Raw genomic sequence first — 19,667 nt, forward strand, 5'->3', positions numbered from 1 at the left:
ATTCGAACCCACCGATACGGTTACGTACCAACACCGGTTTTGGCACCATGCCTGGATCTGGATCCGCTTCATGTCCGAACTCAAGAGGATCGAAGACAAAATGGCCTGGCGATGGAGAGTTCCCAAAATTTTACCTTGCGCTCCAAGTATCGGAGTTTACTAGCGTTTGCATGTTTGCTAGTTTGTATAACTGTGAAACGGTTTCGGGAATCGGAACACAGGTCAGCACTGAGACCCAGTGAGTGAATCTGATGAATGATTGACACGGGAGCACTTACTGATATTTATTGTGAGTTTCTCAAGACGCTATTTAAATCTGTTTAAAAAAACCATCATTTTTCCTCAAACAGCAAAGGTTCCGATTGAAGCGGCCTTCGATTACGGACGAGACAAACATCTTCTCATGATATCAACCGTTCATGCAGAAATTTAAGCGTGATAAGCCGAATCAAACAAATCAATTGTTTTAAAACAAATAAATTAAGATAACATCAAATCCAAATTCCGACAGTTCTGTTAAGATCAAACCCAAATTCCAACGGTTCTGTTTAGATCACTGTTAGATTTCAAAAAGCCGTTGCAATTACGGAAAAGGCCAAAGCGTTCGCCACTAGATGGCGCCACAGTTCCCTGAGAGAAATTGAGAGAAAACGAAGGCAAAGGCAAAACCAGAGACCGGGTACGCAGAACGCAAAAAACAGAGACTGGGAACGCAGAACGCAAAAAAACAGAGACCGGGAACGCAGAACGCAAAAAAACAGAGACCGGGAACGCAGAACGCAAAAACCAGGGACCGGGAACGCGGGAACGCCGGGTCTGCGGTCAGAAAGTGCAGAGTCTAAAAAACTAAAATTCGAATAAACAATAAACAAATAATAATACGTTCAAGCTGAAAATTAGAGTGGTGCTTTAGTGCTTTAGTGGTTTGGTGGTGGTTTCCAACGTTTGTCGTGATCTAAAAGAACGAAAAAACAACCAAGAGATCCCGAAAAAACCCGATTCAACCTACAATAGTTGCGCGAGTGCGCAGCCGTTGAAGAAATCGAAGAACCCTGTGTCTAATCAGAGATCGAGTGTTTCGGAAGTTCCGTTCCATGTGCTGAAAAGTAACTGTTCAATGTCATTTCCGCACACGATAATTTGTGTACACATTCGTGCCTGTCGTGTGATGTGCCGAGTTCAACCCGCCTCCTCTGCTTCGCGACGATAACAACGGCTAGCCGGTCCGACGAGCCTTCCTCGAACTATATCCGCATCCGCACCGCAGTTCCCGCTCGTCCTATCCTCACGGCCGTTTCACCCTTCAGACGTCCTCAGAAGGGATCCTTATCACAGAGGCGCGCCAAGAATGGGTTGCGACCATCGGATTCGATAGTTCCTTACATTCGCCGACCTCCTGTTGTACGGTGGAGCTAGCCAGGATTCTACAGCCCCTTGACCACTCCAGTCTGCGGCGTCTCGGCCGACCCTCTGCTCCCTGCTCTTTGTCCGTAGTGCAAACTGTGCTTGTGCGCTCTGCTTTAGCATCGGAACCAGTCTTTGCGGTGTTGTGCATAATTCACAGTGAGTTATTGTGCGTTCGGATAGCCAGTAGCGGCAATTGTTCATCGTCCGCACGTAAAACACACCAAATCGCCCAATCACAGAAAGCGTCAGTAGCAGCCTTTGGAGTGTTTACTTTGTTTCACTCGTAGTGAGTTTCAGAGATCCTCAAAGTTGACTAGTTGAGCAGGTTTTGCGTTGCGTATCCAGTCCATAAATTCACCCGCCAGCCAGACTAATAAAGTGGCCGACATCAGGCACCAGCATAATTAAAGCATTGGCGGCCGCACCAGAGTACGGTAAACGTTAAAGCCCGAAAAGATCAACAGCCAAGCAGCAAAAGCTAAAGAGCACCCACAATTTAAGCGTGACAATGAACACACAGCGTGCGGAACAGATTTGCTGGGAGAAAGGGTGGTAGGAAAATCTATCAGTAACATCAACAAAGCGCGACAGCAGCTCGTTGTGCCATTAGTGCGAGAGCCAGAAGCTTTCGCTTGTGCCATGTTCTATTGTCTCGAGTGAGAGCTTCGGGGAGAGCAAGCATCACAGCAGCAGCAGCAACCTAAGAAAACCCAGCAACCTAAGAAAACTGCAAGCGCCCAGAGAGAACATAAAAGCAACCCGTCAACGAGAGAAGAGAGATCGGCGGTGAAAATGTCGACAAACGATGCCAACTTTATGCTGTTTCCAAACATTAGCGACTGCTCCTACGTTTCATGTTACTGGTAAGTTAAAATCGCCAATTCGCCACCAGCGGTGGCCGAAAGTGGAAAAGTCGTCCATGTCGGAAGGAATTCGCACACAGCTCTGGTGGGCAGGCAAGTGCCGTTAGGCCACTCTGCCGTCAATCTTTTCAGCATCAACTCAGAGTGTCCTCCGCAAACGTGAATAAATACGCATACACTCACACACACGTCCGCAGATCGATGGATGTTAAACCACTGGCCACATTTTATGGTTAACAGTTGATGAATAAACGAAGGCATGTTTATCTTCGAGGCAGACAGAGAGTGCGTACTTTGGCTGCTGATGGAGGCGCCGGGTCGCCGTTGGATGCGGCATCACTTTTCACCGTTGCTTTTCCAGCGCATTTTCACTTTTTTCGCACAAGAAACTCCGAGCCCCGTATTACCTTGTATTTCATCTATTTCTCTTTTTTGAGACGCGAAATAAGACGCACAAAGTACCTGCGCCGTACCAGATTCGCGGGTGGTATGTTGAAGGTGGGTTTTGTTGACAAAAATGCGTGGAATGTTGCGTACACGTTTTGGCAAAGTATTTTGGTCCCGCATTTTTGGTACTGATGCTCTGTTTCGATTCATATTCTCAGTTGTTCTGCTTTTGTGGTTAACGTGGTATTATTATGGAACCATTTCGTCATCGTGTTGCCCTCGATTAGTGTGGAAATGAATTCGGAAGGTTCGGAAAATGTGAATATTGTCGAAGGGATGAGTAGGGTGGACATTTTAATTGTTATCTAGTTATTTGACAAAACTTCAAACCGTCCGCAAAATATCTTTTGCCTATTAATTTCCCATACATTTTTTTCTTGGAGCGTTCTTCATCTCAATCATTGTTCTGCAAAGCCTGGTAACCGAACAAATTGAGAAAACGAACATTACGTACACTTTCGTCTTCTCAAGTATTCTTTTTGCCAACGGAAAGTTCGTGCATGTCCCTGGAAGCTCACCCAGAAGTGCCTGGTTTGGAGCGCCAATACGGTAATTGCCTTAAGCCGACGACGGGGGCTTATATTCTTAAAATAACAAGTATCTGATTTGGCGATAGGGAACAATGAATGTTTGAGTATGTTGATGTGAAGTTTGACATGTTGACTTTGAAAGGTTATTCAACTTGAAAATAATCACTCCATACACTTCTCAGAGTTCTTTATAAGCTATCGAAGAAAAACATTTACCAACACTTTTTGTACTAAAAGATAATAAGTAAAGCCAATGCCAATCAATTCGTTTCCCCGAAAAATCATGGCGGCGCTTGTATTCAATTACTATGTCAGCGAACTGAGGAAGTTAATTTGAAGTGCTAGACTGCCAGTCGTGAGTAGGAAAAAAATGAAAGTTTTACCGGGCCTCACTCAAACATTCCGTCGCATTTGCGAATCTTCTTGATTAGGATTTCCGTGACCCGAGTAATCGTGACCGAAATGGACGCAACCCGACCGCATTGTGGATTTAGTGTACCATACCTTGATGTAGCCTGCGAAAGGTTATAGAAAGGCTTAACATCTTCAAAGGCTGGGACGCCGGCATGAACTTGGAAATGGGATCTTGTAATCTTTTGCTTCAAATAAAGGCAATCAAGTAAGACCATTAGGTTGTAGGATGCTGTGGTGCGGCTTGCGACTGGTTAGAATTTGCGACTTCTCAGCTTGATAGTAATATTTAATAATTTGTTTCATCCTGCCTCCGATCGCTTCAAACGAATTTTAATTTGGAGCGATTTTGCAGTGCCTTTTCACACCAGGCATTAATAAACATTGCATACAATAGAAACATACAGTAAGACTTACGAAGAAAGGATGGAATAGCATCGATACTAGTTCTCAGCTATCGTATGAGCACCTACGTCAGATTTGCACTCAAGTGGATACTTTATCAGGGTATGAACCGGTGCAGCGTAGCAGAATGATCAACGGATTATGTATTAGTATACGTATAATGTTCTTTGGATTCACAACTGTCTCATTAACATGAAAGTTACACGTGCATACGTCAAGTGGACTAATCCAAAAACGATCTACCTATCGGCGAGTAGCAAGGCGACTACGGAATTAAAAAAATAGTAAAACGCTGGACAGTTCCTTTGCCAATATGGAAGCGTGTGTGCAGCATCTGTGGAATTCAACAATGGTAATGCAATGGCAGGAAATGAAATGTACGCTTGGAGGCACATTTTGCCCATTAAATTCATTTCCATTACATTCACGTTATTTCATCAGGAAATAAGTACGGTGTCATCCAGGATGATGAAGATTGCGTGGCATTCCCAAACCGCGAACACAGGAAATGCGAGGACTAGGATCGCTGATACTTTTTGTTTTGTTGCTTGTTGTTTGGTCGTGTTATTAGGCAAAACATCGTAAGATCACATGACCACAGCCGAAGAGAACCGAAATCTTGACTGAAGATGCTGTCGGTGCTTAGTTGTCGTCCTTTGACCATTTCGTGTTTCACTGCACGCCTTCTGATTTTGCTTCCATAAAGTATTTCGCTAAGGTCTGCCGACAGTAGGTTCGGAAGGTTCTACGTTATTTCGACCGTTTGTGCAAGCGTGTCTTGTTAGCACTTCTTCATTGTCGACATGATTGTATATGTAAGGAGTCATCAGCCGACGAAGCATCATCACTACGCATTACTTTTAGCAGATCCATCCAAGAGTGAGCGCGCTGCGTAATGCACTACAATTGAAAACTTGTCCCACGTCCCACAGTCAATCTTGAAAGGAATATTTATAAATTAGAACTTTTTAGTAGATTCCTTGTGAGTCCAAAAATACTATTTTTCGTAAATGATCTGTTCTATTCATTCCACATTGACGTCCGTTTGTACTAACGTTTCTCGATGGTGGCAGTGCTCGTTTTCAACTTCTTTTCGTTTATTGTATACTTTCTGCAAACTTCTCTGAAACTCTGTAATTCGTCTCTGTAATGCTTTTAGCATTTGTGTTGGTTATCTCGGGCGCACCACGGTCGGGCGTTTAATGTTAATTTGTTTTTCAGACTTTTTTTTACCTAGAATCGATGTAATTTACATTGCGTACATAAGAATTTTCATCGCGGACTTCTTGGAACTTACCGGTTGTTTGAAGTTTTGAATAATCAGATTTTAGTCAATTGTTACTTTTGGATTACTTTTTAACAATTTTAATTCTCAGCCAACTAATTGGCCCCAATCTTTGAGATATTATACTTATTATGTATGTTGATAAAATGTTTTGATTTAGTATCCGAAAACCGGATATTTAAGCCTAGTTTAAAATTTCACTATTCTGTGTTAACAATGTTTGCTGTAGCATACGTTAAACTCACCAAACAAAATACCAAAACTTACCAAACAAATGTATCAATCAGAGCGGGTACTCAGTTTCTTCCCCTATAGTTATACCCCTATAACTATACCCGGAAATAAGGTGGGTTCACGGCATTCTCTTTTTGTGATACATAAAATAATTACGTATTGTTACATATTGTAGATGGAAGGGTACACAACAAGAACCCTGTGACGTGCCTTCTCTATCGATATGAATGAAGATACACTGGCATCCTAAAGCATGTAGTGTAGGCTATGTGTTTCAAATTTTTTTTTGTATAACTTGCTCCTCGTTATATTCATTAATGAGAATATTTTGGCAAAGGTTTGCTTAAATCTCAGACACTTTCGAAGATTTGCGCATTCGGTCAACGCTTTGCTTAGAAAGCTTGGAATGTAGAATGTAGACACTGATTCAGAAAGACAGTATGTCATTTATTTCCGCTCAATTCATAAATATATTTTCTGGAGAAAAGGTATGTAAGAAAGGGAAAACAGTATAGACTGGAATTTTCTTCCTTTTCGTAACTTTATTCCTCTTTCGTAGTTGAGATCACAAACGTTAGACCGCTCTGGTCTGCTGCTGTTTTGCGACTGACTAAATTCTGCGCTCCGACCTCCTTTTATACTCGAAGTTGTTCTCGGGGTTGTCCTCCGCTAACTCTCGCTCGAGACAACGCCGAGACCTGCCTTCCTACAGGTATGTGTGTTGATGGTTGTTCCTTTGGGGAAATAGAACGTAAACCAAAAATTGGGACAGGATAGGATTGTTTTTGGTAGCCTCGTTGCGGCTATATACTTCCTCGGATAGCAAGAGCATAGATGAAAGCCACCTTCACTCAAGCTAATGCAGATGGTTATGTCAGCTTCTGTAAGTGGGTACACTGGCAGGCTGTGTTGCTTCAGCTTTTTAGCACCATTAGCGGAAATCAATGACGTTTTGAGCACTCAATAGGTTGCGTGAATCCGATCGGCAATAAACCTTCTGGGTGCTTAATTCGATGGCCATGTGAAAAACATCCTTGTACAATATGAGCATACTTAACTTCTTGTGCCCATCCTGTTCCGTTAGGGGATTCGTCTTTCGACCTATGACTTGAGGGAATGACTAGTGGCTGACTGGTTTCCGTCAGACGCCTTTTCGAAGAGCAGAAAGCAAACAATGCACTTAGGCGGTGAAGACTTTTTTAGTTGTTGCTAACGTTTGCCTCTGAGGGCACCTTTATTGTGTCACGTTCGGCCGTTTGCCGTTTTCTCCGATCGTCACGAAATTGGTATAAGGAAAGATAAAAGTTTGTTATAGCAACTGACCTTTGCTGCATTTCGTAGAACGTCCCGTTGAGGCTAAGGATGTCCTTTGGTGAATGAATACTTGTTCGTAAGTGAGTGCAGTATCATTACCGTTGCCCGGCCAACATGGTGAAATGTGTGTTTTTTTATTGGTTGATGATATGCTTTATTACTGATAGTGCTTATAGCGCAATGGTGCTATAAGCACATATATAATAAATAATAGATAATTCAATATCTTGGTGAATTATTGCTTTTGTCTCCGCTTAATTTTCTCACCTACGCTTTACTAAGGAAAAGAAATAGTGGCTAGGTTTGGTCAATATAACATATTCCAATTTTTATGAGTTTTTTTAAAACGAACTCGCTTTGCGCTATTTATGAAAAAGAAAACTCATAGCCCAAGATAACTAGATAGCCCCAAGTCTAGGATTTATTCATGTATTTTTAATTTTTTTATTTATCTTTTTTTATTATTTATTTATTTTTTTTATTATAAATTTATTTACTGACTTAAAGTTTTGCATTCAACTCAAGTTGATTCAACTCAGGGTGACGAGTGGCGTAGAAACCGATTAATTGGTGCAGCGAGAAGGATGATGTTTGGACGAGCCTCTCACATTGTTGGTCGTAGTCAAAACATTTTTACTCAACAGAATTATCTTGTGAATGAAAATGATCGTGTGTTTTATTGACCGTGATAAGTGATCGGGAAGCCAATTATGTTTCATATTGAGTTATAAAGTTACACTTCAGTACATGTCTTTGTTTTGAAGAACTTCGTGGCTACAATGCTAAGTTTGGCTCTTGGTAGCATGGCCTGTCCATTCTCCCATGTGCGAAAAAAACCTTTTTACGAGCTGACAAGCAGAATCCATAAAACATTGAGCCCAGCTCCTTCTGTCCAGTTCGCTGGACGGCTAGTTCACGGTATGGGGTGCAGTGTGTAAGGAGAAACCGTTGTGCTCATCGCCACGGGGAAGCTGTGGGAGCTTTAATACCCATCGCATGTTAACCTACAATAATGACTACTTTACAGCCTTTATGCGAGCTCGCAGCCGGTTCGCTGGTTGTAAAAAGGTTGCCTTCACTCGGTGTAGGTTTGACTTGGGCGAGTCGCCAGTCGGATCTGATATCGTCTGCACGGTGGTGATGCACGCACGACTTTTCATCATGCCGCTTTACACACGTAGCAGGTGGCACCGGGCCACACGACAACACTGTAGAGCGGCCGACCATGCTCTGGCCCTCTTCGCACCGTCACGTACCCATAATTTACGTCGTCCACAAGAATATTGACCCTTCAATCCGGGCGTTCTACATCAACTTTTAGTGAAAGACCGCTTGCCATGATCCTGGCGGCGGAATAGCGAATGAATCAAAAAAGTGGCCCAGAAAAGCTGGCGGGCTGTAGTTTTTGGCCCGGTTTCTTGCTCGTATATCAAAGTGCTTCCGAAACCAGCGCTACTCTTGAAAAATACCATTCCATGGTCAGCCTTTCCCTTGTTCGCGGCTTTTCCGGTCAAAACGGGAAATTGTATGCTCCATTCCTGTCTGGAGTGTGCAATTGAAGCCCCTTTTCCACGCCGAACCTTCACGCAAAACAGGAAAAGCACCGGCTCGGCCTGGTTGTGGGCTGGTAAACTGTTGCATTCCGGATGTTGCGCTGCTGGAGTGGTAAGTGCAGCACGAGTGGCGCCAATATCGCTCGGACGATGCAGAGGGCTAAGGTTCGTATGCCTGTGGTTATGGCAATTTCCATACCATTGGGGCAACGCTTTCCACGAAAGCGCAACGCAGATCGTGTTCGAGGGCGTGCTTCTACACGAAAAGATATCGAAACTGAATGATTTATTCCGCTCTTTATTTTTAGTTTTTTTGTGTAGCTGAGAACATTATACGTTAAAAACTAAAGCCATTCTTCGTCATAATCAAGAGCTTTAGAGAAATTTATGAGTCGAAAGTATCAAGAATGCACGGCAGGGTAGTTTTATTTATTGTTTTTTGACAACTTTACTGTAATACTGCATTTTTTCAAAATGTACGCCCAATCGATTCACCCATTGCAAAAAACACCGTAAGGTTATATGTTTAAAATTGTTATAAAGAAATTGTAGAAACTTCTACCGATTTTGCTACCGATTTTGCTACCGATTTTGCTACCGATTTTGCTACCGATTTTGTTTGCTTGCAGCTAGCTTACCCTTTTTTTGCTTGCTTTCTCACCGTTCATTCTAAAGTAAGTACAATATTTTTCAAATGCACTTATTTTATGTGCAAATTAAATGTAAATTATGTGTACTACTCAAATAAAACAACTGCAACTGTTTAGATCAAATAAATCATTCAGGTTCTGGTTCTGTTATGAATGGTTTAATGTAGGTTTGATGTTCGTGTGTCGTTTTGAATAGTCACAAGCAAAATGTGGCACATTCGCTCACTCGAAATCGAAAGCATTCGCGGTTACGGTCTCGCTATAGATTCTGTTTTCTTTATCCTTGGCGTCTGTGACTTTCGCATTCTTCTGAAAGGAATCATGAATGATTGCCGCCTCTAAGAAAAGCGTCACGAAGTACTTGGCCAATTATCGTACCATTTCTGTGGTATGTGCTTCACGCAAACTTTATGAACAAATTCTTACTAACCTTCTAAATTTATTGAAAGGTTGCAGCTCTAATTTGGAGCATGATTTGCAGGTACATGCGATTTCTACTGGTACTAGATACGACTTCGCATAAGATCATGATCTCGAACATGACCTGGCCAAATATGTATTTATCCGTTGCTCGTGAGCCGGCTCACCTCTTACTTCTCACACCGTGCCTGTAGCGCTAAAATTAATCAGATCTTGCCTTCTGCGTTCTCAATCGTCTCCGGCGTTCCCCAAGGAAGCAATTTGAGTCCGCTTTTGCTTTTGTTTTTCATCAATAATCTCACTCTTTTGCTACCTTCTGAAAGTCATTCATTTTATGCTGACGATTTCGACTTGATTTTACTTGTACGTAGTCTGAATGTCCCAATGGGTGTATTTGCAATAACATGTCTCCTACTAGTAAATGTAATGTCATAATATTTTCTAATAAGAAGGCCGAGGTCTTGATCTAACTATATCATGCAACTATTTCATAATATCATGGAATAATTTAAAGAAGTTCGATGTAAATTTTCTTTCCCAAGAATGCCGCTTACAAACCTGATGCCAATTTTTTTTTTCTAGGTTTTGGAAAGGATATTGTACTTGGTGGGAGCCCAAGTAGCCTTCGATCGGACAAATCCGAACGAGAGGGACTCCCGAATCGCGGTTTGTTACCCGGAATGGTTTTCAACCTGCGTTGGGTAAACAAGTGTTCGAAACTCTTTATCAGCTGCTTGAAATTGGGATGGAAAGCAAATCCTCCAGTCCTTCACACCTTTCAAAAATACCGAATCCATTTTTAAGCTGACCAGAGCAATCGAACATCTCAATTTGAAATGGAACCCTTTGCCACAGACCTTTTTTTTCTCACGAGCTTGCCTGGTGAAGAATCTAAGCAAACGCAAGATAATCAATTCCTTTCCCAAGCACTATGTGAGGCTTTGAAGAATGGAATTTATTTGAATAAATCTTACTGGGTAGGATGGACCATCGGAGAAACTTTCTTCATCGGAAACAGGATCGTTATAAACTTCGTTCGCACAGCGAGTAGCGAAAGAGAGAGAGCGAGAGATATACGAGATATACGAGAGAGCGAGATAGTAAAGAGCGCATTGAACACATTGATCGAACGATTGCAACATGACGGTGACAAGATCTGATAAATTGTTTTATTTTCTCTAGGGGATAAGCAGTACGTCTCTATATATATCTCATTTCATTCGATATGCTCGTCTGAAAGCCACGGGAGCTTATAATAATTTTAGCAGGTATCGCAGTTTAAGGAGTACAAACACAGCAAACGATCACAAAAATACAAATAATTAAAAACATATTGCTTGGCAGTTGTTTTGTGAACAATTTTTAATTAACTTATTTCAAAATGATAAAAAAACAAAAAGATACGTAGGTTGGCAAATAAATAGTTTGGTGATAAAACTTAGGCATTTCGTAATTGTATATTAGTTGGTTTGGTCAGCTTTACAATTGGACCAAAGATGTTCAGGATTATTTGAAGTCGCATTATTTAGATATCGGAAAGTAGTTAAAATAACGAGAATGCGGTGAACGCGAACAGTGAATATGCAGCTTGAACTTGAGTTTGCTCAGCTACGTTATTTTTGCCTTTGATTTGAGAAACAATGTGGCAGAACTGCATTTTTTCCCCAGTTGGGATGGTTTTGAGATAATGTTTGCATCCAAACGTTATGAAAACAGGATCGGTTTAATGATTTAAAGTTTTCTTTTTTACCACAGTTAGTGTTAGGTGTGTGAATTAATCCTTGCGGTTTTTATTTGACATTTGCGACCTAACTACAACAACAAAACGTATGACTACCTTAATGACAGTACTGCCCGTCATTAGCTACTAGTTTCTCCCATCTTTTAGGTAGTTCCTCGATTCCGGGTCGATAGAACTTCTTATCTTTAGAAGCGCTCTACTCAGAGACCTATTTTTCGTAAAAACGAACCGTTGCAGAGAGCAACAGAGATTAACATTGCCTCTGGTGCAGAAGCTAAGACCGCTCAGCGGTTGATGTTGAATAAGAAGAAGTCATTGAAATAAATGTGTAAAAAATTCAGAAACTTATTGGGCGGAATTTGAATTTTTGATCATTTGAGACATGTTTCTTATGAACTCCATTCAGTTGACTAGAGTGACTAGAGCTGTGTTTTGGAATGATCACATTTTATTTTATTTTATTGCATCCTTATTTTCATTAATATACATTTTTGCATTCATTTTGAAGCTCTTTCAAGTTGCAAACAGAAGTTTTTCACGGAACCGATGAACCGGTGCGACGTACATGAGTGATCTTTACAATTCGGAGAAAGTAAAGTTCGGAGCTTAGAAGAAAAGTCTGAGTCGTGCACGCACGTTATAACCCGGTGGATATGAATATGAATACTTTTCTTACAAGTACTTCCATTTTTGTGCCGTTCATGTTTACCGACGTGGCCTTGTTTCGCATTCCTCCCTCAAATCAATCGAATCACTACGCAAAGAAAGTACGCAATCCCCAGTATTAACTAACAACTACGGCTCGTGACAGATTAGAAATTGTGAACCAGCGAAGGCCAAAGTGTGTAATCGGGGCGAATATGTTTAATAATGCCATTCTTCATCATCATCAACACATCATGATAAGATGCACGAAACAGCCTGCGTCCCTAGGCAAAAGGGATAGGTAATAAGCGAAAATGAGTTTCGACTATCCCAACAATTTTCGGATCATACGTGGCGCTCTAGAAGGATTGTGGAAAATGTCAAACCCCATATCCCGTTCTCCTTAGTTTGACCTTGTACCCTTGTCAGAAGCTGGTAAATACCCGGTCACGCGTTCGGGTGTGTGTACGTTTTTAGCAAAACACGCGATCATGTGCGTGACGTGAAGCAATAGTACGGCGGTGGGCAACAATCATCGCCCGAATGAAAAGCCAGCAGGTATTTCACCTTCGTCTACGTGTCGCCAAGATTAAAATGGCGACCGACGGTTTTTCGCACGCCGTCCCGAGGGTAGAATAAATATGTATTATGCACCTTTTTCTACATGCCGGCGGGACACCCAAATTCGAATCGTGGATCGATCGAATGATGAAAATTCAAGGCATAAAACGACGCTAAACGTACTAAGGGCTTTCTGGTTCGCCAAGCGAAAATTATTAAAAAGTCCGCTCAGAAAAGTGACGGAAGAAAATCATTCGTTTTCACTCCTTTTCGGTCAGCGGTTCCTGTGATCCGCTTTAAAGCATATTTTAGATTTGTTCCAAACCCAAGGCAAACCTTGCTCGGCAGTCAGTAGTCCTTACGCGGACCACGAACGAAACAGCGAAGCGTGGCTGTCGCGAAATCAACCCCTCCCAAGATAACATATTAATTTCGCAGTTTAATTAATGACTTTTCCGATTCGTAAACTGCTTACTCTACGCTTCTATCGGTAGGAGGTGGTCTACCATTTCTATACCAACCGGACGGTGAAGTGCGCCCTGTGATCGCCTAATGATGAATTAGCAGGTCCTACGAGTTTGGTTTCTAATTATTTCGAAAATTTATGGAATAACCTTTTCAACCGTCGTCTGTGCTGTCATTGGCGAATGACTAATGAGGTTGACCTCCATTGTAATCGTCATGTTTATGCAAATGCGTGTGGTTTAATGTTTAGAAAGTACCTGCCCAGCATTTGTGTGATGAATGGAACAGTCTGATTAGTGTACTGTCCAAAAAGTACTGATTAGTGCTTGATCCTTGAACTTGATTTGACTTACTCATTTCAAATGTTACTTTGCTTACAAAGATATCATTACAAATCAATTTGGTATAGTTATTCAAAAAATAATTCATAAAATTATTTTCAACAACCAACTAAGTACAAAATACCATGAACATGTTTTGTCATTTTGTCAAGGATTTTATGAAATTAAAACATTTTCTTGCTGTTCGTATTTTTTTTTGTTTCTATAAAGCTAGTTTTTTTTTAAAAAGCGACAGAAACACCAATTACTATAGTTAAACTATTACTCGAGTCTCATCAACGGCCATTTCACGATATGCCTGACAATGTAAACAATAATATTCATACAATTTTAACGAATATTGTCAGATTCGAGCCAGGCGTTAGCGCTTTTATAATGAACCAAACAGTCACCAATCGAATCAACTAATAAAACCAACCATACTGTCTTAGATTTTAAAACACAGTACAGCAGATGCCTCGACTTGCGCTACAATGCCTTTAAATGGAGTTCTCTATTGAATCATTCGGAAGCTTTTCCTGAAGGTTCTATGAAAAATAAAATATGTAGTGTGATTGATGGACCGAATGAATCTTTGATGTTCGTCATTGATAGCATGATAGCATGGTTCTCTCATTGATAGCATGGTGGAGTAATATTCATGATTGAACAAATATTTTTTGTTTACTGGTGCTGCTTCTCGATACATTTTAATCGTATTACTCGCGAAAAGCATGTAATTCTCCAGTCTAAGGTGATGAACAAAGCTTAAAGTTCTTCTCGTCTGATGACCAAATGATTATTGTATTGAGCTTACAACATCATGGTATTTTAATCATTAATTACCATCATCGTTTAATACCGTTTCATTTAATTGAAACATTTCGTCTATGGGAGGAAATGTTTTTACCAAAGTTTATAAAAAATTGTACATGTTATAATCTTCTGTCACCAAATTGATTTTGCCCTCCCAGTTTTTCTTACGAAATGAAATTAAAGGCGTTGATGATCGACGAAATAAAATCTATATATTACCCCAAATAAACCGTTCCTGTTGGCGGTTGCAGTTTATTTGTGCCTCATAAACACTTCCGGTTAAATTAAATCATCAAAACCAGTACAGCCGCCGTTTCGTTTGAAGGTTGCGCAGTCGTTGGTTTCGCACCTTTATTTTTTTAACGGCTGGTGGTTTGTTCATGCAGTTGTTGTAACACTTTTTGTTATACGGAAAAAAAATTCAGCTCAGTCCCGGAGGACCGATTACGAGGCTACTTTCACGGGCCGTATTATGACGGACCCAGAATTGTGGCACAGTCTTATACGAGACCTCTCTCCCACTGGTATTGTAGGTTGTAAAGTGTTTTAGGAGAGTAACAAACAAAAACTTTTTTCACATTTCACGATTACCTTAGTGTGCCTACGGGTCTACTGGATACTCTAAGGAATCATCAAACAATGCAGTATTGTCGGACCGCATAAGACACAATCCTCCTGTAATCGCAGATTCTTTTAAAGATTTTGTAATCAAATCAACCATTTCAGTAAGATGTCGCACTGCAGCTAAAGCATGACAGTACAGCTTGAGAGCATATAGTAGAATTAGCTATTTTCATTCACTCACAGCGATTTATATTTATTGGTATGAAGCTATTTATAGTCTACAAGCTGACGAGTGCTGATAAAAAAAATCTGTGGATAAAAAATGTATTATGGCGCTTTTTCACGTTGGTCCAACATTATCGATGTTCAAAAGTGTAGCATCAAAGAGGTCAAAGATGTGACTGGAAAAACATAACTTCCCAAATATTTACTTCCTTTCATTTTGGTATCATTAATTTAATGATATTCCCTGTAAAGAGGAATTTCGGTCTTAGACAACTTGCCGAATAGCCACCAAATGGGAAATAAATTCATCCGTTGGAATTTATGAAGCGATTTTCCGCTACTACTGCTTCCGATCGCAGTTTCACGCCACTTCTCTGCCAACAAGTGGCTTCTTATTCAATTCTTGTCGGTAAGATTGATGAGTTGGAGTGAAAATTACGAAGCCACCATTGCCGTACAAGTGGTGGGCATTCAAATGGCCCTGCCTTTTCACTTTCGATGGGTTGCGGTGATTCACGGGCTATGGTCTTTTCATATTTATTACACACTGGTAGGTAAATGTGAAAGGAAGCTTTTGCACAACGCCATTCAACAGTTGCCGTTTTCAATTATTGAACACCTTTAGTTCACAATAAATTCGCAGGAAACGGTCGAAAATCCAAAATGTTAAAATGATGCTTTGCTATGGCTATGGCGACTTGTGGGGGCTTTCTTTAGACTCTCGTGTTCAATTGAGTTAGGTTTACGTTGTTAGTAGTCTCAGATTTTTCGCATTATCGTTTGCTGTTATGAGTGAGTTTTTTTAATGGCATGTAAGCGACACAGGCACCTATCACACAGGCACGGAGCATTTCCATCGAAATGATGAGCCAAACTTTACCAACGGCGACGGTTCACCGGGCTTTGGGTTCGCATAGTACTTTTCGGTTTTGTTCGCATCGCGCAACAAAGATATTATCAAATTTTCACACTCTAATTTCATTTTACTCAATAAGTAATAAGGTTTCGTAAGCGAAAGGTTCGGGGTGGAAGAGAAGCTAATCGAGCTCTCTAAACTGGCCGTGATCGTTTGTACTGTTGCTGTGTACACACATTGTGTATTATTTAGCAAACACGTAAACACAAACTAATGAAGCTCAGAGCATGCAAAAGACACATAGCATGAAAATTTGTTAAAAATCGCACTTCCGAAATTAAAAAAATCGTAATGAAACTAACAGGTAATTCTAGTTAGTTCCATAGTGATATAAAATTATCTCGTTTGCATTTAAATAAATTGACCGACTTTAAATTTTCGTCACATCTAAAATAAATTGGCATAATTTGTTCACAATTTGGTAAAGTTATCTTAGTTGTAGGTGTTACTCGAAACAAGTAAGGATCACTATGCAATGCTTGAAATTTATTCTAAGAGTGAAAAGTAAAGCACTATCCACTGTAAAAGAAGGTACACATTTCTGTCGAAAATATAATCGGCGACCATCGCGGAACATCGGCGTTTGAATTATTCATATGTTATTCATCACTGCACCAAATATTACACTTTTTACTTGTCATTGGTTCTCTGCTAATAGTTCCTGATCGTCGATTAGTAGCTTTCAGTGCAGAACAGACGATACCAAATGGCTCACATTGATATAATGGTTGCACTCGCATTGCTTGGTATTTGTGATTTTTTGATGTCCATTGAATGAATCTAACATCTAATTTATGACATACGTTATATAAATTACAATAGCTATCACTTTTATGGTAATTTTAGCTATGTTAGAACTGTTGGTTTCGCCGGATGTCATGCGATGGCCGTCACCCATCAAGCTAGCACATCGTATCTTGTCCAATTAGTGTCTTCTTTACTGTACGTGAATTCCACGTCCTCTTCAGTCTTCATTCCTCAGATGTTGAAAAAACCGTAAGCGTTATTCCTTGTTAGTGTCACCCATACTTCTTTCTATAACTTTCCAGCAAAGAAACGAGAACGTTGTTGTTTTAATTTAATTCGTCTTTTAAGACAAGAATGAATGGATTAAATGATTGTGGTGCGAATCATTATTACACTCCTGATTAAAGTTGTGTGAAGTATTCTTATGTTGCGCTAATGATGCTATGATGCCACCAGCATCTTCCATGATGCTTAGATTTAAGTTATGTCGATTAAATTAGGCTATAGAATTAATTAGCACGGCACAGTCCGTTCTTTAAGAGGAGAAAAAAATAATGATGCTATTTCTTGAGTTGAATTTCTGTAGCTGGACAACGTTTGCAACCTACGTAACGTCCACAAGAAGAAAATACTCTTGACTGACGAAAGGTTTTCTAACGATCTAACGAACGTAAGATTTATATGCATCTCTTTCCATTCTTGGAGTTGAGTGCTCCGAAGACACTGAAAACGTAAATCAATTTGTAATTTATGTAGGTTGCTATCACGTCATTGGCTGTGCGGAAACGCTACCGAGATAGCAGAACGTGCCGCATGTTACCGGTATGAGAGTTGCTACATCCAAAATGCTGACTAGGACAAACGGTTTCTGTCTTCCAAAATTGTACTTTAATGATACATAGGGGTGTTGTTTATGGCTTTATTATGATTTTTCATGTTTACACTACGTCTGTATATGCTATGCAACTAATATGCATGCTAATATATGAAAACTGAAAATTGAAATTTTACTAATGTAACCAAATAATTGGCCTATAATAACATTATCCGCTCACTGTTAGCCTCTTGTGCATTAGAATATTGGCAAACTGTCGTCTTTTCAAAATACTTTAAAATGTCCTTGCTATTCTTTTACACCTTTATTTACAGCGAGGAAAACGTGTGGAAGCTGTGTGAGCAGGTCAAGAAAACACACCCGTCTGAGCTGACGAAATGCTATGCCGTGTTTGTGTCGAATGAACGACGAACCGTACCGCTATGGCGGCAAAAGGCAGGCCGCGGCGACGAGAAGCTGGTGATATGGGACTACCATGTGTTTTTCATGCACAATCCGTCACCCAATCGATGTCTGGTATTCGATCTCGACACGACCCTACCGTTCCCGACCTACTTTCATAAATACGTTACCGAAACGTTCCGGTCGGATTATGCCTTAACACCGGAACATCACAGGTAAGCAGTGGTTTCGCATATCCGTTCGACGTCTGCCGCTCATGCCAAAGGATAATCCGTGGCCCGAGCTAGCACGAACTTGGCGGGTCGAATGTCAAAAACGACGCTGGATGGAAACGATCAAGCCGGGGGTAGAGCGGACCTTGATTCCGTCGTTAATCAATTTGCCGGTGCACGAAATTTAATTGGATCTGTTTTCCTACGCTGCTTTCCCTTTTTCGGTTTGTCGCCACGATGCGTGCATACGCGAATGAAAATCCAGGTTCTTCCGAGTGATACCGGCAGAGAAGTATCTGGCCGAGTTTTCGTCCGACCGACGACATATGCGTAGACCGGATGGGTCCTGGATAAAACCACCTCCCTCCTACACGCCCATCCAGACTAACGGTAGGTACATGAGGAATTCCGCACGCGTCGTTCTGCATTGTTTACGTTTAGGACCCCCTGACCGCTGGATGATGGCAATGTTTATCGTAGTGCTGTCTGACGTACATGAAGAAGAATGGTTTTATACATTTGATTGCGTTATTGAATTAATTTGAGATATTAAGAAGGATTCAGTTTGTGTTGATTAATTATTATTAATTGATTAGTTTGATTTATCATGTGCCACTGATGAAATGGAACTTGTCATGAAATTTTGATTTATTTCTAAAATTTATTTGGTAGTTCCAAAAACATTTTGATCAATCATTACAAAGAAGAACGAATAACAGTTATTTCCAATTTTAACAACTAATTTTTGTTTATTTTTTATTTCAGCAAGTTCACATAGTTTGGACGATTTCATATGCATGAAACCAGGTAAAGGACCAGGCGCAGTTCACGACCTACTTCACTTTGTACAGCAGTTTTACAAACCGCCGGATCGGAACATTGGAACTAAAACGCAAAATTAAAATAACAGGTTTAGAAACGTTACATCCGACAAACGGATTTTCAACGCCGTTGATAGTAATAGCTAGCAAAAACTAATTTGATCAAAATCACTGCGCAGTGTGAGATTGAGTGCAATTAAGACGGTACGCTTCCTTATCAGAACGTAACACCAGAAAACCGTTTCTGCACCGTTCTGTAACACATGTTCACGGTAGATAGCAACAGTACTCGATTGCTGCTGCACGAAATACAAGATCGAGATACAAAACAATCCAAACCAGACGATAGCATCAGCATGTGGACAATGGCAATACTAAACGGCAACGTAAGCGATATAAGCAAGTATCTTAAACACATGGTAGTTATGTTTCTTTAAAACATCGATCATAAGACCGATATGCAGAGAACTATGACTCAAAAACAAAATGACAACTTCATGAGTCAATGCGATGGGAAAATTTGAGAAAAAAACTTGAATTGGCATTTCACAGATTTATCGGTAAATTCCATTAATTACGCTTGCGAAAGTAACGATAAAACACGGCGATTAATGGTTGACATTTGACACGAGCAAATCCGCTTTCTGAAACAGATACACGTTTATATTTAAGAATGCGCAAAAAATTAAAATATTGCGAAAATGTTGAGAAAAAGTCATTGTTAAATATTGTAATAACGCAATAAGAACATCAAACAATAGAATGAGATTTTCGCAATAACAAATCTTGCACAATAGAAGTAAAGTCATGCATCTCTTGAACTCTTTTAATATGCACCCCAAAAATGTCGACACAAAAATATTTAGGAAGTTAAGGTA

General features: G+C 40.4%; 1 protein-coding gene across 1 annotated transcript; it reads left to right on the forward strand.

Moving 5' to 3' along the window:
• The first annotated feature begins 1,511 nt into the window (after nucleotides 1-1,511).
• Nucleotides 1,512-18,870, forward strand: LOC131216552 (protein N-terminal glutamine amidohydrolase). The gene is made up of 4 exons (XM_058211068.1): nucleotides 1,512-2,270; nucleotides 17,669-17,971; nucleotides 18,234-18,358; nucleotides 18,734-18,870. The coding sequence occupies exons 1-4, from the start codon at nucleotides 2,200-2,202 to the stop codon at nucleotides 18,868-18,870; spliced, it is 636 nt and encodes a 211-aa protein (XP_058067051.1). The 5' UTR covers nucleotides 1,512-2,199.
• Nucleotides 18,871-19,667: the final 797 nt, after the last annotated feature.

The sequence above is a fragment of the Anopheles bellator genome, chromosome 1 (genome assembly GCF_943735745.2).
Source record: "Anopheles bellator chromosome 1, idAnoBellAS_SP24_06.2, whole genome shotgun sequence".
NCBI lineage: Eukaryota > Metazoa > Arthropoda > Insecta > Diptera > Culicidae > Anopheles > Anopheles bellator.

Bases quoted from the DNA above. Each gene is read 5' to 3' on its own strand.
- LOC131216552 (XM_058211068.1), top strand. From the start codon at position 2,200: ATGTCGACAAACGATGCCAACTTTATGCTGTTTCCAAACATTAGCGAC. The intron at 2,271-17,668 runs GTAAGTTAAAAT...CTTTATTTACAG, and splicing joins TCCTACGTTTCATGTTACTG to CGAGGAAAACGTGTGGAAGC. The intron at 17,972-18,233 runs GTAAGCAGTGGT...ATGAAAATCCAG, and splicing joins TTAACACCGGAACATCACAG to GTTCTTCCGAGTGATACCGG.